This window comes from Aquarana catesbeiana, linkage group LG03 (genome assembly GCF_042186555.1).
Source record: "Aquarana catesbeiana isolate 2022-GZ linkage group LG03, ASM4218655v1, whole genome shotgun sequence".
NCBI lineage: Eukaryota > Metazoa > Chordata > Amphibia > Anura > Ranidae > Aquarana > Aquarana catesbeiana.
The window spans coordinates 568,670,766-568,693,711 of record NC_133326.1 but is presented as its reverse complement, the minus strand read 5'-3'; the positions used below and the strand labels follow the sequence as shown (position 1 = coordinate 568,693,711).

The 22,946-nt window shown below is 39.7% G+C and overlaps 1 protein-coding gene across 2 annotated transcripts in view; it reads right to left on the bottom strand.

The window, feature by feature from the left end:
- Window positions 1–4,448: 4,448 nt before the first annotated feature.
- The window catches only part of SLC37A3 (solute carrier family 37 member 3), a gene marked incomplete in the record, with an annotated part of 69,358 nt that continues 50,860 nt past the window's right edge, over window positions 4,449–22,946 (bottom strand). The window contains 3 exon segments of one of the 2 annotated variants that reach the window (XR_012242977.1): window positions 4,449–4,541; window positions 5,430–5,477; window positions 22,143–22,245. Coding sequence is in view for 1 of the 2 variants with exons in the window: in XM_073621855.1 (XP_073477956.1) it covers window positions 22,181–22,245 (65 nt within the window). 2 annotated transcript variants of the gene reach the window in all.

Here is a 22,946-nt window from a genome sequence, read left to right as displayed (position 1 = left end):
GACAGAGGCGGAAATATTACACCCAAACTGTGAGTATTATTTTGGGGTTAGCAAAGTGTCTCAATGACCTAAAAAAAAAAAAAAAAAAAAAAAAAAAAAAAAGATTGGTCGCCGGACTCCCGCTTTAATGAGAGAAAACCTCTGGATATCTCCATGTCCCATGGGAGTGCAGTTAGGCTCTAAAGGGCAGAGCTGGGAACCTTTGTCTGTAGAATCAAACACTCCTAATCAGTGTTCTCAGAGCATCACTTTTATCAGTGACCTGTAAAACACTACAGACAGATGAGGCAGCCCAAGGCAGGCAGGCTGTCACCCTTGTATATAGGTTTGCTCTACATTTTTAAGTTTGACTAAAGTACACCTTTGAAAATTTTAGTTAACCTTTTTTTTTCTCTAGATGAATGCTTTTGATCATTTAAAAGACACCAAATGACATATAAGGGAGATGACAGCCCTTATGTCACTCAGTTGGCATCTTGGGACTCCAGTAAAGCAATATATGCCAGAGGCAAAGCAAGACACAGTGTACTGCAGGAAAAAACGATCATAGCAATGGCGTTCTAAAAAAAGAATAGAAGATTACTGTGTGCCCCAGCTAGACTTCAGAATCTCCCAAATGGCATTCACAGCTAGAAGAAAAGTTTATGGATATGGGGGTGAAAGTTTTTTTTTTTTTAATGTGTGTTTTAGGCTCTTTTTATCCTTTGTCAGAAGTCACTATCAACTGTCAAGCTGCAGCAGCTGGAACAGACTCAAAAGCAAGAAATGGAATGGGCCATGTGATCTCTGTATACGTCTCCCATTGACAGCTGGTAAACACTACTTTCCGCTTTATAAAGCCAAGCCTGAAGTGCACTGTGTAAAGTGATATTTTCTTTTTATTGCAACCTGATTTTTTTTTTATGTTATAGGATACTAAATAATAAATAGATAGCAAACGGGTAGATCCACCTGTCATAGGAGTACCAATGTTTAAATACAAAATACTGTAATAAAGATACAGAAATATTGCTTTTTATTATTTCATGTTCACACCATCTACAACGATTTTAAAGGATAAGTGTTGGATTGGAATAAAATAAACCAACATGCTCACCTAGATGGCTGCAGCATCCCCCGCTGGTTTTAAGACTGACACCTGAGCGGTCACATGACTGCTGATCCCTCAGTTCTTGGTCTCCAATGAGCAGAGAGCGGTGACTGTCAGACACCAGCTCTCTGCCGTGCCCTTTCAGCACTCATTGGAGCACTGGGCTGTGCAGGGGGTGGGAGCAGCTGGCTCAGACTCAGCAGCGCGCAGAGAGGCTGGGCCTGCTGCCAGTCAGGCATCTGGGCAGCTCCTGACATTGTCTGGATTGGCTCTGTGATATCAGCCACCTGCAGACTTTAGCACGCTGTTGGCTGGATTTGGGTCACAGGAATACAGAAATAAGTGCACTCCCGTTACCCACAAAAGTAGTATGGCTATACTTGTATATTCATATTCTCTCTCTCTCTCTCATACACATACATATATATATATATATATATATATATATATATATAAATAATTTGTCAGTGCGAACGGGCTGGCTATCACAGAGGTACAGTAAGCTTTTGTAAAAGCTTTTAGCTAGGTTCAAGCAGTTATGAAACCTATAAATACTTTTGATGCCAGTCCAATATTTTTATATGCATGTTAAAAAGCGGATTTTACAATGGACCTGAATGTGCAATCTGAAGATTTGCGATGTTGCAGCAAACATCTAAAAATTTTAATTGTGCCCAAGTAGTACCTTGAAAAACATATTTTATCTGAAATTCTACCTGAAAAATAGTAGTGCACTCCCTGGTATGCGAGGGTGCCTAGGCCAGTGATGGCGAACCTTGGCACCCCAGATGTTTTGGAACTACATTTCCCATAATGCTCTTGCACTCTGCAGTGTAGTTGAGCATCATGGGAAATGTAGTTCCAAAACATCTGGGGTGCCAAGGTTCGCCATCACTGGCCTAGGCACTCCTGTGCCTACAGCCTCATATCTGTGTATCAGCAGTGTGAGATCTAAGGAACTGCTGCCTGCGACTACTAGTCCCAGGTGATTTGGTGATGTCACTTCTGTGCTGTTCACTGTCCTCCTTGCTGGGGGCTCAACATGAAGTAAAGCCCTGCCTCTACCAAGATTGCCACCTCGACAAAGTCAAAATCAGTATCAGGGAACAGGTCAACCACAGGTAATAATGATGACCAGTCCTTTGCTGTCTGCCTGCTTTTTTTTTGGAACAGCTTCCAGAGATCAGCTCCTGTCTAAGGCCACTGCATGACACCTAAGGGGGCCACAGAAAAGGTAGAATGTGCTAATGTGTGATCAGTAAAAGTAAACAGATTTGTTGCAATGAAATATAATCTGCCCTAGAGGGTGGACAGTTGCAGGTCTGAAGCTTAGATTAGTCAGGTCTTGAATGGTACTTTTTGTCCCTGGCCCTTACAAGGTCTCACAGCATGAGAGGATGTACAGCACACAAAACAAAACAGGTCTCCAGCAATTTTATTCCATTTGTCATTCAGCCCTGCTGTGCCACAAACATGGGTGAAATGCAATCTTACCATGAGAATGAAGAAATAAAAGACCCACATCCAGCCCAGTCCTCCCTGGATCACCGACACCAAAACCTAGAAATTAGAACAGAGTAAGTCATGAGACCCACAAAGACTGATATTCTATGATGTTCGTTTGTCTGTATGTGATAAAATGTGTACACATAACAAAACACTCCTGTGCTCCTTCAGATTAGGCAAATCTGGCATACTCAGGCAGAAGAATTAAGTATATCTAAAAGTTCAAACATTTTTGTTTGGTTTTAATAGCATACAGAAGGGTTAAAAGAGAAATCCTAGGGGATTGTCACCACATTGAATGATTTACTCTCTATTCTTGCTTCTGTAACAACTCAAAATTTTAGCTTTCCCCCTCTCTTCAGTTCCAGTGACAGTGTGAACTGTAAGACTGCTCACTGGGAGTATTAATCTGTCTTCCCAAAGAAATTCAAAGTGCAAACCCACCTTACAATTTTCTGGTCTCCGTTAAAGAGACCCAGTCTTAAAACAGATTGAAAAAGAAGTGCAGGAATAAAAAATAACAAATATTCATACTCACCTAGATGGCTGCAGCACTGATCAACACTGCAGCTGCCCCCGCCAAGAACTGAGCAATCAAAGACTGCTGTTCGCTCAGTTATCAGGTCTGCTCCGAGCAAAGATTGGTGATCGTCAGTCACCAATCTCCGCTTAGCCCCTCCAGCGCTCACTAGACTTTAGAGGGAACGGAAGTGGCTAACCCAGGCTTTCAGCAGCACGCGAGCAGCTGAGTCAGCTGCCAGTTAGGCATCTGGGCGTATCCCAACATTGTTTGGATCTCTGCAGATCCTGGGCAGGCCCTGTAATGTCTGCCAACAATAGACTTTAGTCCGCTGTCAGTGGAATCCGAGTCACAGGAGTGCAGAACTAAGTGCACTACTCCCGGGATAAGTATGGCCAAAATAGCTTTAGCAATACTTATCCTTTAATGAAATACAAAAATCTTAAATTATAATTCTGCAGTAACACCTATGAAAATTGCTGCCTTATTTAGCTTTTCTTTGAGGCTGACACTTTAGCATCAGAAGGTCAGAGAACTGAGGTGAAGTTTGACAGCTGTTGTCATAAAAACTGCTTGACCTCCCATCGTATCCCACGAGCATCGGAGTACACAAAGTCCAATAACAGAGGCCTATAGTAAAAAGTAAACTAAAACGCTCTGTTATAGGTCTCGGTTATGTACTGTCAGGAGCTCAGAGACCGTCCGAGCTTAGTGAGTTTGCAAAGCGGCGGTTGTCAGACTTTCATAAGAATGTGAAAAATTTGTGTTTGTTGTGCCAGAAAACTGGTGCAAGAGATGTGTGCCACATTTAAAGGAAGCAAGAGAAGCAGCTGAAGCCGTTCTGCTCAATATGCTATGTCTGGCCCAGACGCATAGTAAACGGAGCAGATTACCACTAACTAAAGGGCTTGCACCCCTTTCTTATTCAGGCTTAGGTTCTGCTTAATTTTCTCAGTTTTGAAGAGTGCAGCTGCAGTTTATGCAAAAAACTTTTTTTTTTAATCCCCCCCCCATCAATGGTTTAGGAAGGTCAAATATAAATATTTCAAAAATAGTCAGCTCTGTTACTATAATCATTTGGCAATCTACACATTCAATATAATTTACAGCTGACAGCTAAGGTTTTTCATGGGGGTACCGGATCAATTATGCATCAAGATTCAGATTAAGCATAAAGAACAGGTAAACCCAAATTTGTGTCTATATAGCACCTCTGCAATGAATTAGCACCCTCTTAAGATCACAAACCTTTACTCAGTATGTTTGTACTCACTTGGCCCACAGCAGCTCCCATGCTTCCAGTTCCATCTACAATGCCAGTTACCGTGGCTAGGGCCTCACTGCTGCCTCTCACCATCTCCTGTCGGCCCAGGTCTGCAGAGATCGCTGAGCTGATCATGTTTGAGGGGCCACCAATGAAAAAGCCTAGAGGACAAAGATTCAAGACTAATTATCGTTACAGGAAACAATAAAAAGTAATACACACTATTACGCCAATTGTGGTATTAAATGAAAGGGGTCACTTTATATCTCTATGTCAAAACAGAATCATGACATTTTCCATATTAGGATACCAAAAAAGTATTCAAGTTGATCCCTAGGCAATCTAATAGAATTCCGTATTTACTAATACACCATTAAATGTATTTTTTTTTTTTAATGCAAGCATTAAAAGTACCTATACAGTAGAACTCAGACAGGAACAGGCAGTACAAGGAGCCAATTAGTTCATGTGCGGAAAAGGGACATTCTGATAGAAGAGAGCAGTTTGACAGACAGAGGAGTTCAGTCTACTGTAACTCTTTGACTTTCCAGTCACAGCCTGGGGGTAGGTCTTTGACAGCCTGAGCTCAAGGAAAGTGGGTTGAATGATGCTGACCATCATGCAACATGAAAGACTGAGGACATCTAGTGGTGGAAATGTGCTGGAGATAGCTCCTGATTGAAGTCAGAATTGCAGCAAAAGCTATTTTTGAGGACTGAATTACTCACCAGCCCCTTATACTTCTCAGAGGTCACAATGGTAAGATTTGTAAATGGTAGCTTATGCCTCTGCCCTGCCCACAATGCTATAACACAGTGTTCCAGCACAGCTAAACTCCATACTGGTTTATATTACATTATGAGGAAATTATCAGCGGGAAAGACCGCATCATTTAGCTTTGTAATAGATGTAATGTTTGGGCAGATCTGGTAATTGCTGGTATGGATAATTTGCTACCAGAGTTCTTGAGATATAAGAAGAGTGCATGTGATTCAAGTTGTAACACTGAAATCTCAGTTTTTGGTGGGCTGGACTTTAGGAGGACTTACCAGTGATTGCCATTAAAAAAGCATTCAGGATCTTGTTATTTGGGGAGCCTAGAAAGAGGGAAAACAATTATAATGTATTCTAAAACAGTATGTAAATATAATTCATATACACACACACAGAGTATAGTTTAGATAATGTGTGAAAGACACATCAATGTCTAGAATGGCTATTACAGGGCTGAAAACAGCTGCATTGCATTATAAGAAAAGGTTAATTTACCTGTATTGTTCAATTTCTTAAAGTACACATAAACCCAGTAACTAAAATTTCATATAAGCTTTAAAGTGTTAGTTCACCCTTACAGAAAAAAAAACCCATAAAAAAGGTGAACACAGGACACCCTCCCCATCCTCCCAGTACCCACTGTACTTACCTCCAGGGTTGCCAAGCGTATTGGTCAACATCTTTACATTTGTTGATGAAAAAGCGGGAGCTGAAACCGCTGCGGGGTGCTAACAGCTCAGCAACCCTGAAGATAAATACAGCGGGGACCTGGGGGTTTGGGAGGGTGTCCAGTGTAAGTTCACCTTTAAATATACTCCAAAAGCCAGGTTGAGGACTACCACCCAAGATTCAATCAGAGACCTGCCTAGCAGCAATGCAATGTGAGTGTTTTGACAAAAAAAAAAAAAAAAAAAAAAAAAAAGAAGATGCTAGTAAAATTAGGTTAGCCTTTTCCCAGCAGAGTCGAAGAAAAGATGTCTATCCTCCTAGAACACCAGCAAAAAACTGAGGCATATTAATAGCAGGAAGTAAGAACCTACTAATTATTTTTTTTTTCCAGGGTTATACTGCTGTAGACAACTTTTGCTGTCATATTTACTTTAGATTTACCAAAACCATGTAGTGCAAGGGCCTGCCTGATTGCATACAAACTGAAACTCTTAAGGTTTAACCTCATATTATATGGTTTTGGTAAATCTGAAGGAAAAAAAAAATCTACAGAAAATTGTATTGTCTGTATCCAGCTTTAGACTGCAGTCTAACCAGATGTCTTAAAGTGGTTCTAAAGGCAGAAGGGTTTTCATCTTAATGCATTAAAATGGTAAACCTTCAGTGTGCAGCTCTCCCCTCAGCCCCCCTAATATTTACCTGAGCCCCATCTCGATCCAACGACATTGCACGAAAACCTCGTCTGCCAGGGACTCTCCCTCCTAATTGGCTGAGACACAGCAGTGGGTGCCATTGGCTCCCGCTGCTGACAAAGTCATTCAGCCAATGCGGAGAGACAGGGGACAGAACAGCGGCTCTGTGTTTAAATGGACACAGAGCAGTAGCTTGGCTGCCCCCATAGCAAGCTGCTTGCTGTGGGGGCACAAAGCAGGAGGGAGGGGCCAGGTGCGCCAGCGAGGGACCCAAGAAGAGGAGGATCTGGGCTGCTGTTTGTTATTTTTAAACAAAAAAAACCAAGACTTTAATATCACTTTAAGACTTCCTGTGTCCCCCGATGGATGAAATAAACTAAGATTTTTTTTATGCTGCACCGTGCATTAACAAACTACATACAATTCAGTTAGGGCTACATTTACTTTAATAATGTCAAAGTTGTGTAGTAATTCAAACTATTCTATTGCTGTGTACAGTCATGAGAACACATGCCCTATGCAATTCTGCTTTTTTATTCACTCAAGACACAGACTGACTTGGCCTGGCAGTTTAAGAAGCTATCCAATCATCAACTCTGTGTACACTAAAATGTTTGCATTGTACTGTGACTTCTTAACTTCTGGGTCACTTTAGAGGTAATCAGTCTGCTGGGAACACAGGTAAAGAACATGCCCCTTTTAGGTGCCATTTAAATATACAGTATCTCACAAAAGTGAGTAGACCCCTCACATTTTTGTAAATATTTTATTCTATCTTTTCATGTGACAAACCTGAAGAAATAACACTTTGCTACTATGTAAAGTAGTGAGTGTACAGCTTGTATAACAGTGTAAATTTGTTGTCCCCTCAAAATAACTCAACACACAGCCATTAATGTCTAAACCGCTGGCAACAAAAGTGAGTACACCCCTAAGTGAAAATGTCCAAATTGGGCCCAAAGTGTCAATATTTTGTGTGGCCATCATTATTTTCCAACACTGCTTTAACCCTCTTGGGCATGGAGTTCACCAGAGCTTCACAGGTTGCCACTGGATGTTGCCACTGAGGACATCATGGAGCTGGTGGATGTTAGAGACCTTGCGCTACTCCACCTTCTATTTGAGGATGCCCCACAGATGCTCAATAGAGTTTAGGTCTGGAGACATGCTTGGCCAGTCCATCGCCTTTACCCTCAGCTTCTTTAGCAAGGCAGTGGACGACTTGGAGGTGTGTTTGCGGTCGTTATGTTGGAATACTGCCCTTCGGCCCAGTTTCTGAAGGAAGGGCATCATGCTCTGCTTCAGTATGTCACAGTACATGTTGGCATTCAGGGTTCCCTCAATTAACTGTAGCTCCCCAGTGTCGGCAACACTCATGCAGCCCCAGACCATGACACTCCCACCACCATGCTTGACTGTAGGCAAGACACACTTGTCTTTGTACTCCTCACCTGGTTGCCGCAACACACGCTTGACACCATCTGAACCAAATAAGTTTATCTTGGTCTCATCAGACCACAGGACATGGTTCCAGTAATCCATGTCCTTAGTCTGCTTGTCTTCAGCAAAATGTCTGCGGGCTTTTTTGTGCATCATCTTTAGAAGAGGGTTCCTTCTGGGAAGACAGCCATGCAGACCAATTTGATGCATTGTGTGACGTATGGACTGAGCACTGACAGGCTGACCCCCCCATCCCTTTAACCTCTTCAGCAATGCTGGCAGCACTCATACTTTTATTTCCTAAAGACAACCTCTGGATATGACACTGAGCACGAGCACTCAACTTCCTTGGTAGACTATGGCAAGACCTGTTGTATGGTCTTGGCCACCGTGCTGCAGCTCGGTACGGTTTCAGGGTCTTGGCAATCTTCTTATAGTCTAGGCCATCAGTAAGATGTCAATTCTTTTTTTCAAATCCTCAGAGAATTCTTTGCCATGAGGTGCCAGTATGAGAGAGCGATAACACCAAATTTAACAAACCTGCTCTCCATTCACACCTGAGACCTTGTAAGATGAGTAACGAGTCACATGACACCGGGGAGAGAAAATGGTTAATTGGGCCCAATTTGGACATTTTCACTTAGGGGTGTACTCACTTTTGTTGCCAGCGGTTTAGACATTAATGGCTGTGTTAATCTATCAATGGATCCGCGCTTCAGATTTTTAAACAACAGCTGCCCCCCTATGTGAGTAGGGAACACCTCAGTGATACCCCAAAAAGGTTAAAATCAAAATAAAGGGAATGGCGCTGTGTTAAAACAAAAAGTATAAGTGTAAAATATTTCTAATTTCTAAAGTGACAAGTGCTCTAGTGCGTGATGCAATCCCTTCATAAATAAAAATAAAAAAATAGTGTAAAACAACCAAAAATTAGTATGTATTATAAGGTGATAAATCCTTAGTTAGTGGCAAAGGGAATTGTCAGCTGTATATACAAGCAATTATAATCCCATCTAGTAAGCAAACCCAAACCTTATATTATCAACATTATAGAGCACGTGTTGGCAATACCTTATATGAAATCCACTGATTAAGAAATGCAAAGTGACAAGTGCCAAATTGTGCTATATATAAAAAAAACCCGTGGTTATCAAACCACAGTGCAATAATGTGCAAAATGTTAGAAATTGTAAATAAACATTTATATAAAAAAATCCTCAACTGTATATCAAAAAAAGTCCCATATACTATTTAGTGTAAAATGTTCATGACAGTAATAAAATGTGCAGTGCAACAAATTCCCATAGAAATCATATAACGTGTTTCCCAGGAGATTCTTCTTTGATAGTGGAGAGCCGTGCAGTAGCTATTAGCAATCTCCCCCCGATGCGATTGCACTCACCGGAGCGCTCTGCCCCTGCAGGGGTATGAGCATGTGATGTTAATCCTCAACTGTTAATCTCTCTGATTCCACAGGTGCCGATATCCTTCCACGTGGCCCAATCCAGCTAAACCACTCGCAGAGAGGGAAGAGGGGGGACTCACTGTCCCTTGTTGTGATACAGATCCCAGCCGGACATCCACTTTAATAAAATAAAAAACTTAAATAAAAAATTCCACATAGCGTGACTCTGTTTATAATTAATTAATTTATTTGTGTTAAACAGTCCAATCACTAAGACTGAATCCACACTGACAAATTTAAAATGCTTTAAAATTGGTGTTTCTAAAAGAGGAGAGGGAGCTCGCAGGCTCACTAACTCTCCACACGATCCAGGGACGCAGCGCTACTAAGAACCGCCGCTTGCGTTCCACCGGTCGGGTTTCCGGAACCACGATACACGGAAGTGACGTTGTGCATGCCAAGATAGTCCTGCCTTACGCGTTTCGTCATACGGACGTCATCGGAGGTGCTGCCATCTTGGCACTCCCAACGTCTTATATCTAGGGTGTAGTCATTGCTGCGGCCAATCACCTCCCGGATGCTGTAATCACACATCCAGCGGAATAAATTAGCACCTCAGTTGCTAGAGAGAATTGGGTCTAGACCAAATAAATAAAGAGGGATGACACCGTAGGAGCGTGTCAAATCCCCATAGGCGCCCTCTAGTGGTATATACCAAAAATGTTTTCATGCAGCAGCAGCGATGACAAACACCTTACAATCCAGTCATTGTCTAATAAGCTACATACAAAAACGTCTCAAAAATGTTCTCCTTCCATTTGGGGTGATGGCAGCTGGAAGTTGGGATGTAACCATTGCGATCTGTTGTTTTAAAAAAGGTTCTAGTATGTAATTCGTTGTTCTCTTTAAAAATTTGTACGTCTAGATATTCTATTTCTTGAGGATCGCATTTCCCACTGAAGGAGATACCATATTGGTTCCGATTCATCATTCCTAGGAACTCCTGGAAGGAATCTGTCGTGCCTTTCCATACGATGAGCACGTCATCTATATAGCGACGGTAGAATTTTATCTCTGGGCGTAATCTCTTGTATATATGTTCTGCTTCCCACATATCCATAAATAAATTCGCCCTGCTCGGGGCATATCTTGCCCCCATGGCGACGCCCTTGGTCTGGAAATAATAATCTTTCTGGTACCAAAAGTAATTACTTTCCATCGCTAATTTCAGGGCCTCCAAAATATAGGAGTTCTAGATATTAAAATTATGCCCTATATCAATCCTTGATTACCCTTCGCTTATATATTCTCACATGTCTATTTATATATTAGTAATCCATGGTCACCTTATTCATATACTCTCCGCTTATATATTTTCACTTGCCTACTTATACATTAGTAACCATTCACCTTAGGTTTATTTTAATTCTATTTTATTATTTTATTTTCATTTACTATTTTTTATTTTTATTTTTATAATAAAAAAGATTTTTTACAATTTTTTTCTATATTTTTCTCTATTTTTTAATTTAATTTATATATTTTTTTCAAGTTTGTATCTCTTGGGAATATCGAAATACACACTGGTTATATGGAATGATTTGAACAGTCACTTTTATTGTAATTGGAATAAGATAATATTAATGTTTGTATATAGCTTATTAGACAATGGCTGGATTGTAAGGTGTTTGTCATCGCTGCTGCTGCATGAAAACGTTTTTGGTATATACCACTAGAGGGCGCCTATGGGGATTTGACACGCTCCTACGGTGTCATCCCTCGTTTATTTATTTGGTCTAGGCCCAATTCTCCCTAGCAACTGAGGTGCTAATTTATTCCACTGGATGTGTGATTACAGCATCCGGGAGGTGATTGGCCGCAGCAATGACTACACCCTAGATATAAGACGTTGGGAGTGCCAAGATGGCAGCGCCTCCGATGAAGTCTGTATGACGAAACGCGTAAGGCGGGACTATCTTGGCACGCACGTCGTCACTTCCGTGTATCGTGGTTCCGGAAACCCGACCGGTGGAACGCAAGCGGTGGTTCTTAGTAGCGCTGCGTCCCCGGATCGCGTGTAGAGTTAGTGAGCCTGCGAGCTCCCTCTCCTCTTTTGGAAACACCAATCTTAAAGCATTTTAAATTTGTCAGTGTGGATTCAGTCTTAGTGATTGGACTGTTTAACACAAATAAATTAATTAATTATAAACAGAGTCACGCTATGTGGAATTTTTTATTTTTCATTTAACACATTAAAGTGGATGTCCGGCTGGGATCTGTATCACAACAAGGGACAGTGAGTCCCCCCTCTTCCCTCTCTGCAAGTGGTTTAGCTGGATTGGGCCACGTGGAAGGATATCGGCACCTGTGGAATCAGAGAGATTAACAGTTGAGGATTAACATCACATGCTCATACCCCTGCAGGGGCAGAGCGCTCCGGTGAGTGCAATCACATCGGGGGGAGATTGCTAATAGCTACTGCACGGCTCTCCACTATCAAAGAAGAATCTCCTGGGAAACACGTTATATGATTTCTATGGGAATTTGTTGCACTGCACATTTTATTACTGTCATGAACATTTTACACTAAATAGTATATGGGACTTTTTTTGATATACAGTTGAGGATTTTTTTATATAAATGATTATTTACAATTTCTAACATTTTGCACATTATTGCACTGTGGTTTGATAACCACGGGTTTTTTTTATATATAGCACAATTTGGCACTTGTCACTTTGCATTTCTTAATCAGTGGATTTATATAAGGTATTGCCAACACATGCTCTATAATGTTGATAATATAAGGTTTGGGTTTGCTTACTAGATGAGATTATAATTGCTTGTATATACAGCTGACAATTGCCACCAACTAAGGATTTATCACCTTATAATATATACTAATTTTTGGTTGTTTTACACTATTTTTTTTATTTTTATTTATGAAGGGATTGCATCAAGCACTAGAGCACTTGTCACTTTAGAAATTAGAAATATTTTACACTTATACTTTTTGTTTTAACACAGCGCCATTCCCTATATTTTGATTTTAATTAATGCCTGTGTGTTGAGTTATTTTGAGGGGACAACAAATTTACACTGTTATACAAGCTGTACACTCACTGCTTTATATTGTAGCAAAGTGTCATTTCTTCAGTGTTGTCACATGAAAAGATAGAATAAAATATTTACAAAAATGTGAGGGATGTACTCACTTTTGTGAGATACTGTATATCCACTGTTACAGTATGTTAACAAACACGCAGTAATGTGTGCTGCTTTAATGTAGAACTATGACCTCCCATTAAAAAAAAAAAAAAAAAAAATTCTATGCTGCAGGCCCTTAACCACTTGATCAGGTCCTTTCTAGCACCTTTGTTTACATGTAACAATCAGTTTTTTTTTTTTTTGCTAGAAAATTACTTAGAATCTCCAAACATTACATAAAAAAAAAAAAAAGTCCCTAGAGGATGAATTGGTGCGGTTTGCAATGTTTGTATGTCACATGGTATTTGTGCAGCAGTTTTTCAAACACAATTTTTTTGTAAAAAAGTACACTTTGAATTGTAATGCAAAAAAACGATACATAACCCAGTTTTTTTGTAAAATATAAAAAAGACGATGTTACGCCGAGTACGTAAATACCAAACACTCACACGTTAAAAATGCGCACACTGCTCAACGGCGACAAGCGACGTAAGTTTTACTATCCATAGGCGACACTTTAAAAGACTTTACAGGTTACCACTTTAGATTTAGAGGTCTGGTGCTAAAATTAATGCCCACGATCTGATGTTTGCGGTGATACCTCACATGTGAGAGTGTGGATCGCTGTTGGTATGCATGCGGGACTGAAACACGGACACACGTGTTCGCCTTTGCGCGCTAGCACTGGGGGACAGGGACACTTTATTTTTATTTATTTTTCTTAATTTTACACTGTTGCTTTAAATTTTTTTGGATCACTTTTATTGCTGTCACAAGGAATGTAAACATCCCTTGTGATAGCAATATACACGTGACAGGTGCTCTTTTTGGAGGGATCTGTTGTCAATAAGAACCCAAATTCCTCCTCTGCACTTAAAAGCATTCAAAAACACCAAGATCTGTATTTTTTAATGCATGTCATTATTTAAAAATGGCACCGAAAACATCCGGATAAACCTGGAGGTGATATCATCGCTTCTGGGTTACCATTACTGACAGCCCAAAGGTAATCTCAGGTTTGTTGGGGTGCGTGGCCAGCAAGCGGACGTGCTGGTTGCTTGGGTCTCCCGGTGGGACAGGAGAGCCCGAGAGAGCCGCAGAAGGTCCACTCACGCTGCTTGTAATAGCAATTGAGTCTCTGATTGCTATTAGAAGAGAGCCGACCGTTGGCTCTAAAAGAAAAACAAAACAAAAAACAAAAAACAAAAAAAAAAAAAAAAAAAAACACAGTACCAGGCATCACCCCAGTACAACCACTTGAAGTCAAATGATGTACTAGGTACGCGATTTGGTGGCAAATGGTTTAACACAAGTGGATTTGCACTGACCGTTTCCCTCCTAACCCCCCTGCAAGGTCCCACAAATACTTGTTGCACCTATCATTAAAGTTCACCTAATGCAGCTACATGTGATCATGTAGAAACAAGGCTGCACCTCTACTGAATTCAGAGTAGAGCTGTCACTCGTACTGCACTATAGTGGGATGAAAAATTGTTGCAGGGAGGGACAGGAGGCGGAGCCTAGCGGAGCAGACATGCATTGTTAGAGCTCCACACCGCTGAGGAGAGAAGAGAAGGACAAAGCGGAGCCTGCAGGCTCAAAAGGTATCCATTTGAACCTTTTTGCCCCAAGGAACAAACTGTGAAAGTTTGGGCAGGAAATATGGTACTGGGAGGAAGCCGTGGCAGAAATAAAAATCACCTCACAAAGAGCTCACAGGCACTCACTGCAACTAAAGCAGCTCCAGTCACCTCACAAGATACAGCATCAGGGTGCTCTCACAGACAGAAAATGTCACAGCAAGACTCTCCATTTGAGTCAGATACAGAACAAGTCCTCTCACAAACTTCTCCACAAGCCTCCTCAGCATCCCCAGTAATATTATTACAATTTGAAAAGATGCTTCATAAGGCTTTAAAACAAACCTCAGACCAAATAACAAAAAGCCTAACCAAAGAAATAAGAGAGCTGGGAAACCGCACCGCAGCCTTAGAAATAAAAATGGATGAAATTGAAATTACAACCCAAGAAAATATAACAGAATTGGAACAATTAAAAGAAGAGAATTTAATACCTCAAACTAAGCTCGAAGATTACGAAAATAGAGCCAGACGTTCAAACTTGCGCATAAGGGGAATACCTGAAACTGTGACAGACCTGCAATCTACTATTACTGCTCTATTACAAGAACTAAAGCCAGATATCCCTATTGAACGTTTAGAACTGGACAGAGTACACAGAGCCCTCACAGCCAAAAAGAAAGACGGACCCCCACGTGATATAATCACAAAATTTCATTATTACAGAACGAAAGAACAAATACTAATTGCTGCAAGAGAAAAAAAGGAACTTAATTTTCAAGGACACAATTATCAAATTTTTGCTGACCTATCCCAACTTACTATTACTAAAAGACGATCCATGAAACCCCAACTAATGGAACTGCAACGCCACAACATTATGTATCAATGGAGCTTCCCCTTTTCAGTCAGATTTAACTACCAAGGTACAATTTACAGAAGCAGATCAGCAGATGAACTACAACAAACCCTTTTAAAATTAAATCTGACAGAACCCACAAGCAGCAACACTCCCACACGCAGAAGAATGGCGTCATCTTCACCTTCAGGCAGCACCCAGAAAATTTCAGAACAAAATGGGAATCATCATTCTCACAAAAGAGGCCGTTATGCCACATCATCCATGGACCAAGAAGATTCAATGGACTGACATCCTAATTCCTGATATCTCTTCATTTATTATACTAAGAGATGGTTCTCTATAAAAAACCTATATTTATAACTGAATGTAACTGCATCCTGATAGTCACACACTGTGTGGGATCAAGTTACATTCCAGTTATATTTCTTATTACTTCTGATTCATATAGCCTTAGAATATATAAGTGAAATAAGGAAATTCTTGTTCAGTTATATATTTTCAGGTAATAACAATAGATTTATTACTTTTTAGGACAAATATGTTCAATAATCCAGAAGTAATGGAAGCTTTTTCTTTCTTTTCTTAAAACAAATATATTAGTACCTAACTAGTTCCTAGAACTATGTTTTTGTTTATTCTAATCTGAAGCAATACAACCTCAATTTTATGAGTTAACATATCTACAGTTACATATGAATAAAATATGTAATTGTTTACTCTAAAAGGGTTAAAATCCCAAAATAATTCAAACTATCTTCATCAATACCAAAGTTATTAACAGTACCTTTCTAACTGAATTATTTAGCCTAGGGCAAAACTAACCATATACAACCACCCTGGAATAAATCATTTCAACAAAAACTATATTCTGCACTCCAATTAATGAATCATCATTTTGATGTCTTTTGACATAGCACTTCTCTCCTGTAAGCGGAAGATCCGTGTACCCCCATTAGCCCTCCTCATTCTCCCAACCATATTATGTGGGAGTGTGACGAAGGCACTTATTCCCCTGAGAGAGATATTTATTCTCTTTCACGGGTAAATTGTGATTACTTGCAAAAAATAATTTATACAATGTATCATCTAATCTCATATGTTTTTTGTTTACTCTTTACTCCAGAATTCACTGGTTTCTTTTCTATCTTTTCATCTCTTCAGTCCACACAGGTTGATCTGCGCAGTCAGCTCTGCATAACAAAAAGTAAGTCAAAACTATTTGATCTGTTGCCATGGCACCACTGAATATACTTTCCCTGAATGTTCAGGGAATAAATGTCCCTCAAAAAAGGACCAAAGCCTTCCGTACTTTCCATAACAAGAAGGCTCACATAGTATGCCTCCAAGAAACACACTTCACCAAAGATTCTACTCCAAAATATATTTCTCCTTTTTATCAACAAATTTACATGGCTTCTGCCTGTACCAAACAAAGGGGTACTCTAATTGCATTTCACCAATCCACACCATTCACCTTATCATCAGAAATTAAAGACCCAGAAGGTAGATACCTGATACTCATGGGTTATATAATGGATACAGCAATCACGGTGATTTCCTACTACGCTCCTAACAAACAACCTACACCATTCCTCTCACATATATTACAAGTGATTAATACACACAAAATAGGAACAGTGATAATGTGCGGGGATTCGAACCAGGTCCTCCTCCCATTTCTAGATAAATCACCTTTTACACCATCCAAAATAACCTCTAGATTACCTTTTTCTCAACTTCTTTCCAAATACAATCTGGTAGATTCGTGGAGAGAAAGTAACCCAATGAAAAAGAAATTCACTTATTTCTCGCACCCTCATCAAACCTTCACCAGAATAGATCATATTTTTCTAACAATAGGAATGATACCAGAAATTATTGCATCAGATATAATTCCGATTCCGTGGTCTGACCATAATGCAGTATACACTACTATAGCCTCAGCCATACCAAAAGCGCATGACCCAACGTGGTACTTACCGGACATAATGCTCAAACACCCACTACATCAGATGGCCATTGAACAAGCTTTAAAGGAATACACATCAATTAATAATACAACAGACATTTCCCCAATAACACTGTGGGAAGCTCATAAGCCTGTCTTGCGTGGTACAATACAAAGACAAATGGCACTATTTAAACGGGAACGCAAAAATCTAGCAAAAAAACTAGAACTCAATTTTAATGCAGCCTACATATCATTCCAAGATAATCCATCTCAGAGTACAAAATCTCATCTGGAAAAATCTAGATTGGAATACGATCTATTTCTCACTGAGTCAGTTGATAAATCCCTCAAACGCTCCAAACACAATTTCTACATGAATACAAACAAACCAGGTACATATTTGGCTCGGGCATTAAATTCAACTAACAAATCTTGCAAACCAATACGTTTGAAATTATCAAAAAATGTTTATACTTGTAATCCAGTTAAAATAGTCCATAAATTTCACTCACATCTCGCAACTTTATACAAGACAAACAATGAATTTAATCCTACAGAGGCTGAATCCTTCTTCTCAAAAATAACCTTACCTGAGTTGTCTCAGAATCAAAAAAGCAGTTTGGATGAGCCTATAACTATAGATGAAGTTGCTAACGCCATAAAAGACCTAAAACTTAACAAAAGACCAGGGCCAGACGGCTACTCGGCTTTATACTATAAAACATTCTCAGAAATACTCTCTCCCATTCTCACTGAAACTTTTAACAAACTTCTAGAAGGACATTCTTTTCGGCAAGAAACACTAATGGCAATTGTTTGTATGATCCCAAAACCCCTTTCTGATGATACTTCCTGTGTGAATTATCGGCCTCTCTGTTAAACCTTGATATTAAATTATTAGCAAAAATAATAGCAAAACGCCTCAATAGCATTATAGGAAAATTAATACATAGAGATCAAGTAGGCTTCATGCCAAATAGACAGGCAGGCGATAATATACGCAGGGCAGTGTTATTGGCACATATTGCTAAAAAACGGAAAATCCCTTTATGTTTTCTATCTCTCGATATTAAGAGGGCATTTGACACAGTATCCTGGCAATATATGCAATATTCATTACAAAAATGGGGTTTTGGACCCCACTTTTTAACATGGATCAAAAGCATTATATAATAAACCCAAAGCCTATATAAAATACGCTGGATACAAATCTGATGCCTTTAATATCGAAAGAAGTACCTGACAGGGTTGCCCATTATCTCCCTTATTATTTGCCCTTATACTCGAACCCATGGCCCAATACATCAGAACAAACCAAACTATAACTGGCAATGAAGTAGGAGGTATTACACACAAATTATGTATATTTGCAGACGATATATTATTTTTTCTATCATCACCACAGGTCTCTGGTCCTAACTTAATACCAGCTCTTGATGGATTTGCAGCCCTATCCGGCCTTATGATTAATCCTAAGAAATGCCTAGTGCTTAATATTTTGCTCACAAACATGGAATTGATCCCGGCTAGGGCTGCACTCCCATTCACATGGGCAGAAAAATCAATCCCATATCTTGGAATTCATTTAACAGCATCTCATTCTGACTTATTCTCAACCAATTATCCTCCTGTATTAAGACAGATCACAAATCTAATAAAACAATGGTCGCAACTTCCTTTATCCTGGATAGGGAAGATTAATGCAATCAAAATGACTATTCTACCCAAATTGCTTTATCTATTCAGAGTCCTCCCTATTCCAATTCCTTCCTATTTTTGAGAATAGTACAAAAAAAGAGCAACTTCATTTATATGGGGCTCTTCTAAACCACGTATACCTATACACACACTACATCTTCCCAAAAATAAAGGAGGCCTGGGATACCCTAATTTTACTAACTACTACAGAGCAGCACATTTGGCCAGTATGTCCAAATACCATGCAAAACAGGAAATCCCATTATGGGTATTTATAGAGGCTCAGAAAATGACCCTCTATTAATATCAAACTTGTTATGGCTTGATCCTAAAGACCGCTTTAAAATTCATAATCCCATAACTAAACACTTATCTCTCTGGAATAAACTAAAACCAAATATCAGTTACAATCTCCACACAATCCTCTCCTTTCTTTTATCAGAAATCCGGCCTTTTATCCAGCATGGATCTACCCAAATTCTTTTAAAGCTTGGACAACATCAGGCATTCAGACACTAAATGACTTCATAGCATCTAAATCATTCCTTTCATTCCCATCGCTTAGAGAAAAATATGATCTACCAAACTCTGAGATATTTAGATATCTCCAAATCAAAAATTTCTATACACCATTCCTAAAGGGGGATACACCATTATCCCAATTTTCCATTTTTGAATCAATCTGTACAAAAGATCCATTTGCTAAAGGTACAATTTCATCACTTTATAATCAATTATATGGAGTAGTAAATCTTAATAGACCCTCTTACGTTCAGAGGTGGGAGGAGGATCTGGGACGAACTTTAGAAGACACGGACTGGTCTAACATATGGCTCACATCTAAGTCATCCTCACCCAACATCTTAGCACTGGAGACAATTTATAAAGTCCTAACTCGCTGGTACCTTGTACCCGCTAGAGTGGCAAAATATTCACCTAATACCTCAGCTCTTTGTTTTCGAGGATGCCCAGAAATAGGCACACATTTACACATATGGTGGACGTGCCCAGTAATCCAAACCTTCTGGAAGGAAGTCTTTGTGACTGCATCTAAAATATTTAAAAAAATAATACAACCAGATCCATATATAACTTAAATTAATCTAAAACCGGAATGGTTAACACTCTCTCAATTCCAACTTATGATCCAACTAACAACGGCTGCAAAACAAACAGTGGCCAAAGCATGGAAATCTCCTGCGTTGGTACTAGCAGAAACAATTCACAGAATGAATAATACAATGTCCAATGCTAAAATGGTAGCCATCGATCAAAATCAAATTCCAAAATTTGAAAAAAACTTTGGCATCCTTGGATAAAACAACAATTCCTGTCAAATTTCAATGACTCTGTCCTGTTGCCATGGTAACAGATTAAATGACTTACAGAGACACCCATTCTAAGGCTTCAAAGAGAACTAAAAAGAATAATAAACTGACGAGCGGGACAACCTTGTGGACCAAACCTCTGCCTTTCTACCCTTTTTCTTCTTTCTCTTTCCTTTTCTCCACCTTACGATTAAAGCTCATTATCAGAATTTATTTGACCTATATACACTCTACCTGTAAACAATATATATAGTAGGTATAATCATTCAAATACCTACAAAAGTAACTAAGGAAATGATATATATCTTTAATTTAGGTTTACGTGAACCCAATGTTTAATATTTGAAATTTCATGATATCTACCTATATAATCCCTACTGTAAAACAATGAGCTTACTTTATAGATCCTTGTAAACTTACTTTATGTATCTTTATAATATTGTATACTCAATAAACTTCTTTTGACAAGGAAAAATTGTTGCAGGGTAATCGGTATCAGCATTGTCACTGTTGACCGACAAGCTGTAGCTGGTCACTCGGCACCTTTCCAAACCTGGAGCTGCCCACTGCTTTCTGAATGGACAGCATTGCCTTTGCTGCTAAAACCCTCCCACTGTAACTACAGTGTCTGGGAGGGTGAGAGCGTGAAACACAAATGGAGGTTTTGGCTCAGTGAGGGAAGGTAAAGGAAGTTGTTTTGTTTAATTTATGAGGCTTGTACATCCCATAATAACTGGGTTTGGTACTTGTTTAGACTGTCTTCCAGGAGACCTCAGGTTGTATTTTAAAGTCCCACTCTGGGCTGCTGTTAAATTTATGCAGTCAAGTAGCAAAAACATATATGATGCAGTCTGTCAGAAATATCAATATGTAAAACTTTGTCTTTCAGAATTTTTGTTGCTCGCTTTTCTTGCCAGTAGATCTGTACAACGCTTTTCCTGCAGTAAAAAGCCATATGAATTAAAGATAATTGATTAGTTAATCATCCCCTGGCAGTATTCTATGATTTGCCCTGACCCCTGGAAACTTTGGCTTGAGCCTGTTACAGGAAGATGAAAAGTAACAGATCTACTAGCAAAGGGATTCCCAAACTGTGTACTGTGGTACCATTCATTGGTTCCTTTCGTAACGTGTGACTTGTGCGAGATCTTGATCGCTCAAATTATATTATAAAATTAGAGACTGTTCCATTCCAACTTTGATGCTTATAAATTTATAAAGTTTGTGCATTGTTTAGCAATGGAGAAATACTTCATGAAGTCTGAAATTCTGAAAAAATGAAAATGTTCAAGGGGTTGTAAAGGTAAAATTTTTTTTTTTTAAAATAACAAACATGTTATACTTACCTTCACTGTGCAGCTCGTTCTGCACAGGGTGGCCCCGAACCTGGTCTTCTGGGGTCCCTCGGCGGCTGTTTCAGCTCCTCCCCACAAGCATTAACCACCTTAATGCGAGCTCCCTCGCATGGTGGTTAGTGCTTGCGGGCGCGCTCCCATGATATAGCCGGCGGCTATAGCCGTTCACTGTATCACTCGGCCCCGCCCCCCAGCGCGCCGCGTCATTGGATGTGATTGACAGCAGCGCGAGCCAATGGCTGCGCTGCTTCCAATCCATCCACTGTAGCCAATCAGCGGCCAGGGTGAGCGGAGGAATAGATGTCGGGAATGAGAAGCTGACTTTCGAGGCGTCAGGTAAGTAAAACAGGGGGGCTGGGGGCGGCGGTATTGTCAGAAGTTTTTTCACCTTAAGGTGAAAAAATTTTTACCTTTACAACCCCTTTAAATGAAAAGCAAGGAGGTAAGCAAAAGTACAAAGAAGATTACAATCGCTTCAATCTGATTTGCTCTCGAAAGCAGGCACCTCCTTCACATTCAAATTAAATATATATGGTAAAATAAATAAGATCACCACAAAAATTGTTAAATCTTTTCAGGTGCTGTGAAAATTTTTAGATCTTTTTGGTGCGCCACAAGAGAAAAAAGTTTGAGAGACACTGTTCTAGCAGATCAACAGGTAATAAAACAGTTACAGAGGGACAAAACTGCTGTGTTAATATTGACAGATTACAGAAAATATGTTCTTTTTAGTTTTGCACAGTTACACACTTTTAGTCCTTCACTGAAAATCTATGGCTAATCAGAGGACATGTGACTTACGGCTGTATCCAAATAGGGATCCCACTGCAAACACCAGACTAATAGCCAAGACAGGCGATCTTTTTTGCATGATGTCCTGAGATAAAGCCCTGGACTGTTCCTCCTGTGACGAGACACAAGGCACCAATCAGGATACATATAACGGATAAACTTACAGATCATGCTTTGTAAACGTTTGAATACTGAATACTTGTACTGGGTAAGTGACATGGAGTAATAAATCCACTGGATCAACATGATAGCCAGAAAACTAGCATTTTCAGAAAGGTAAGACTTTCCTGCATATTTTTTTTTCTGAACAGATGTTCTTTAACCACTTCATTACCGGGCACTTTCACCCCCTTCCTGCCCAGGCCAATTTTCAGCTATCAGGGCTGTCAAACTTTGAATGACAATTGCGTGGTCATGCAACACTGTACCCATATGAAATGTTTATCTTTTTTTTTTTAGGCAACTATAGCTTTCTTCTGGGTGTATTTATTCACCACTGGTGTTTTTATTTTTTGCTAAAGAAAAAAAAAAAAAATTAAAATTTAGACCCCCCCCCCCCCCCCCCCCCCCAAAAAAAAAGTTTGTTTCGGTTATAAAATTTGCAAATAAGCAATTTTTCTTCACTGATGTACGTTGAGGAGGCTGCACTAATGGATACTGATAAGCTGCACTGATGGGCCCGCACCAATAATCAGGGCACTGATGATCAGTGCCCTGATTATCAGTGTAAACAAAGTACTGACAGCCTTGCCAGTTATCGGCATGTGAGGAAAGGACTGTCGATAACTGGCAAGTCTGCTTACATGTGATCAG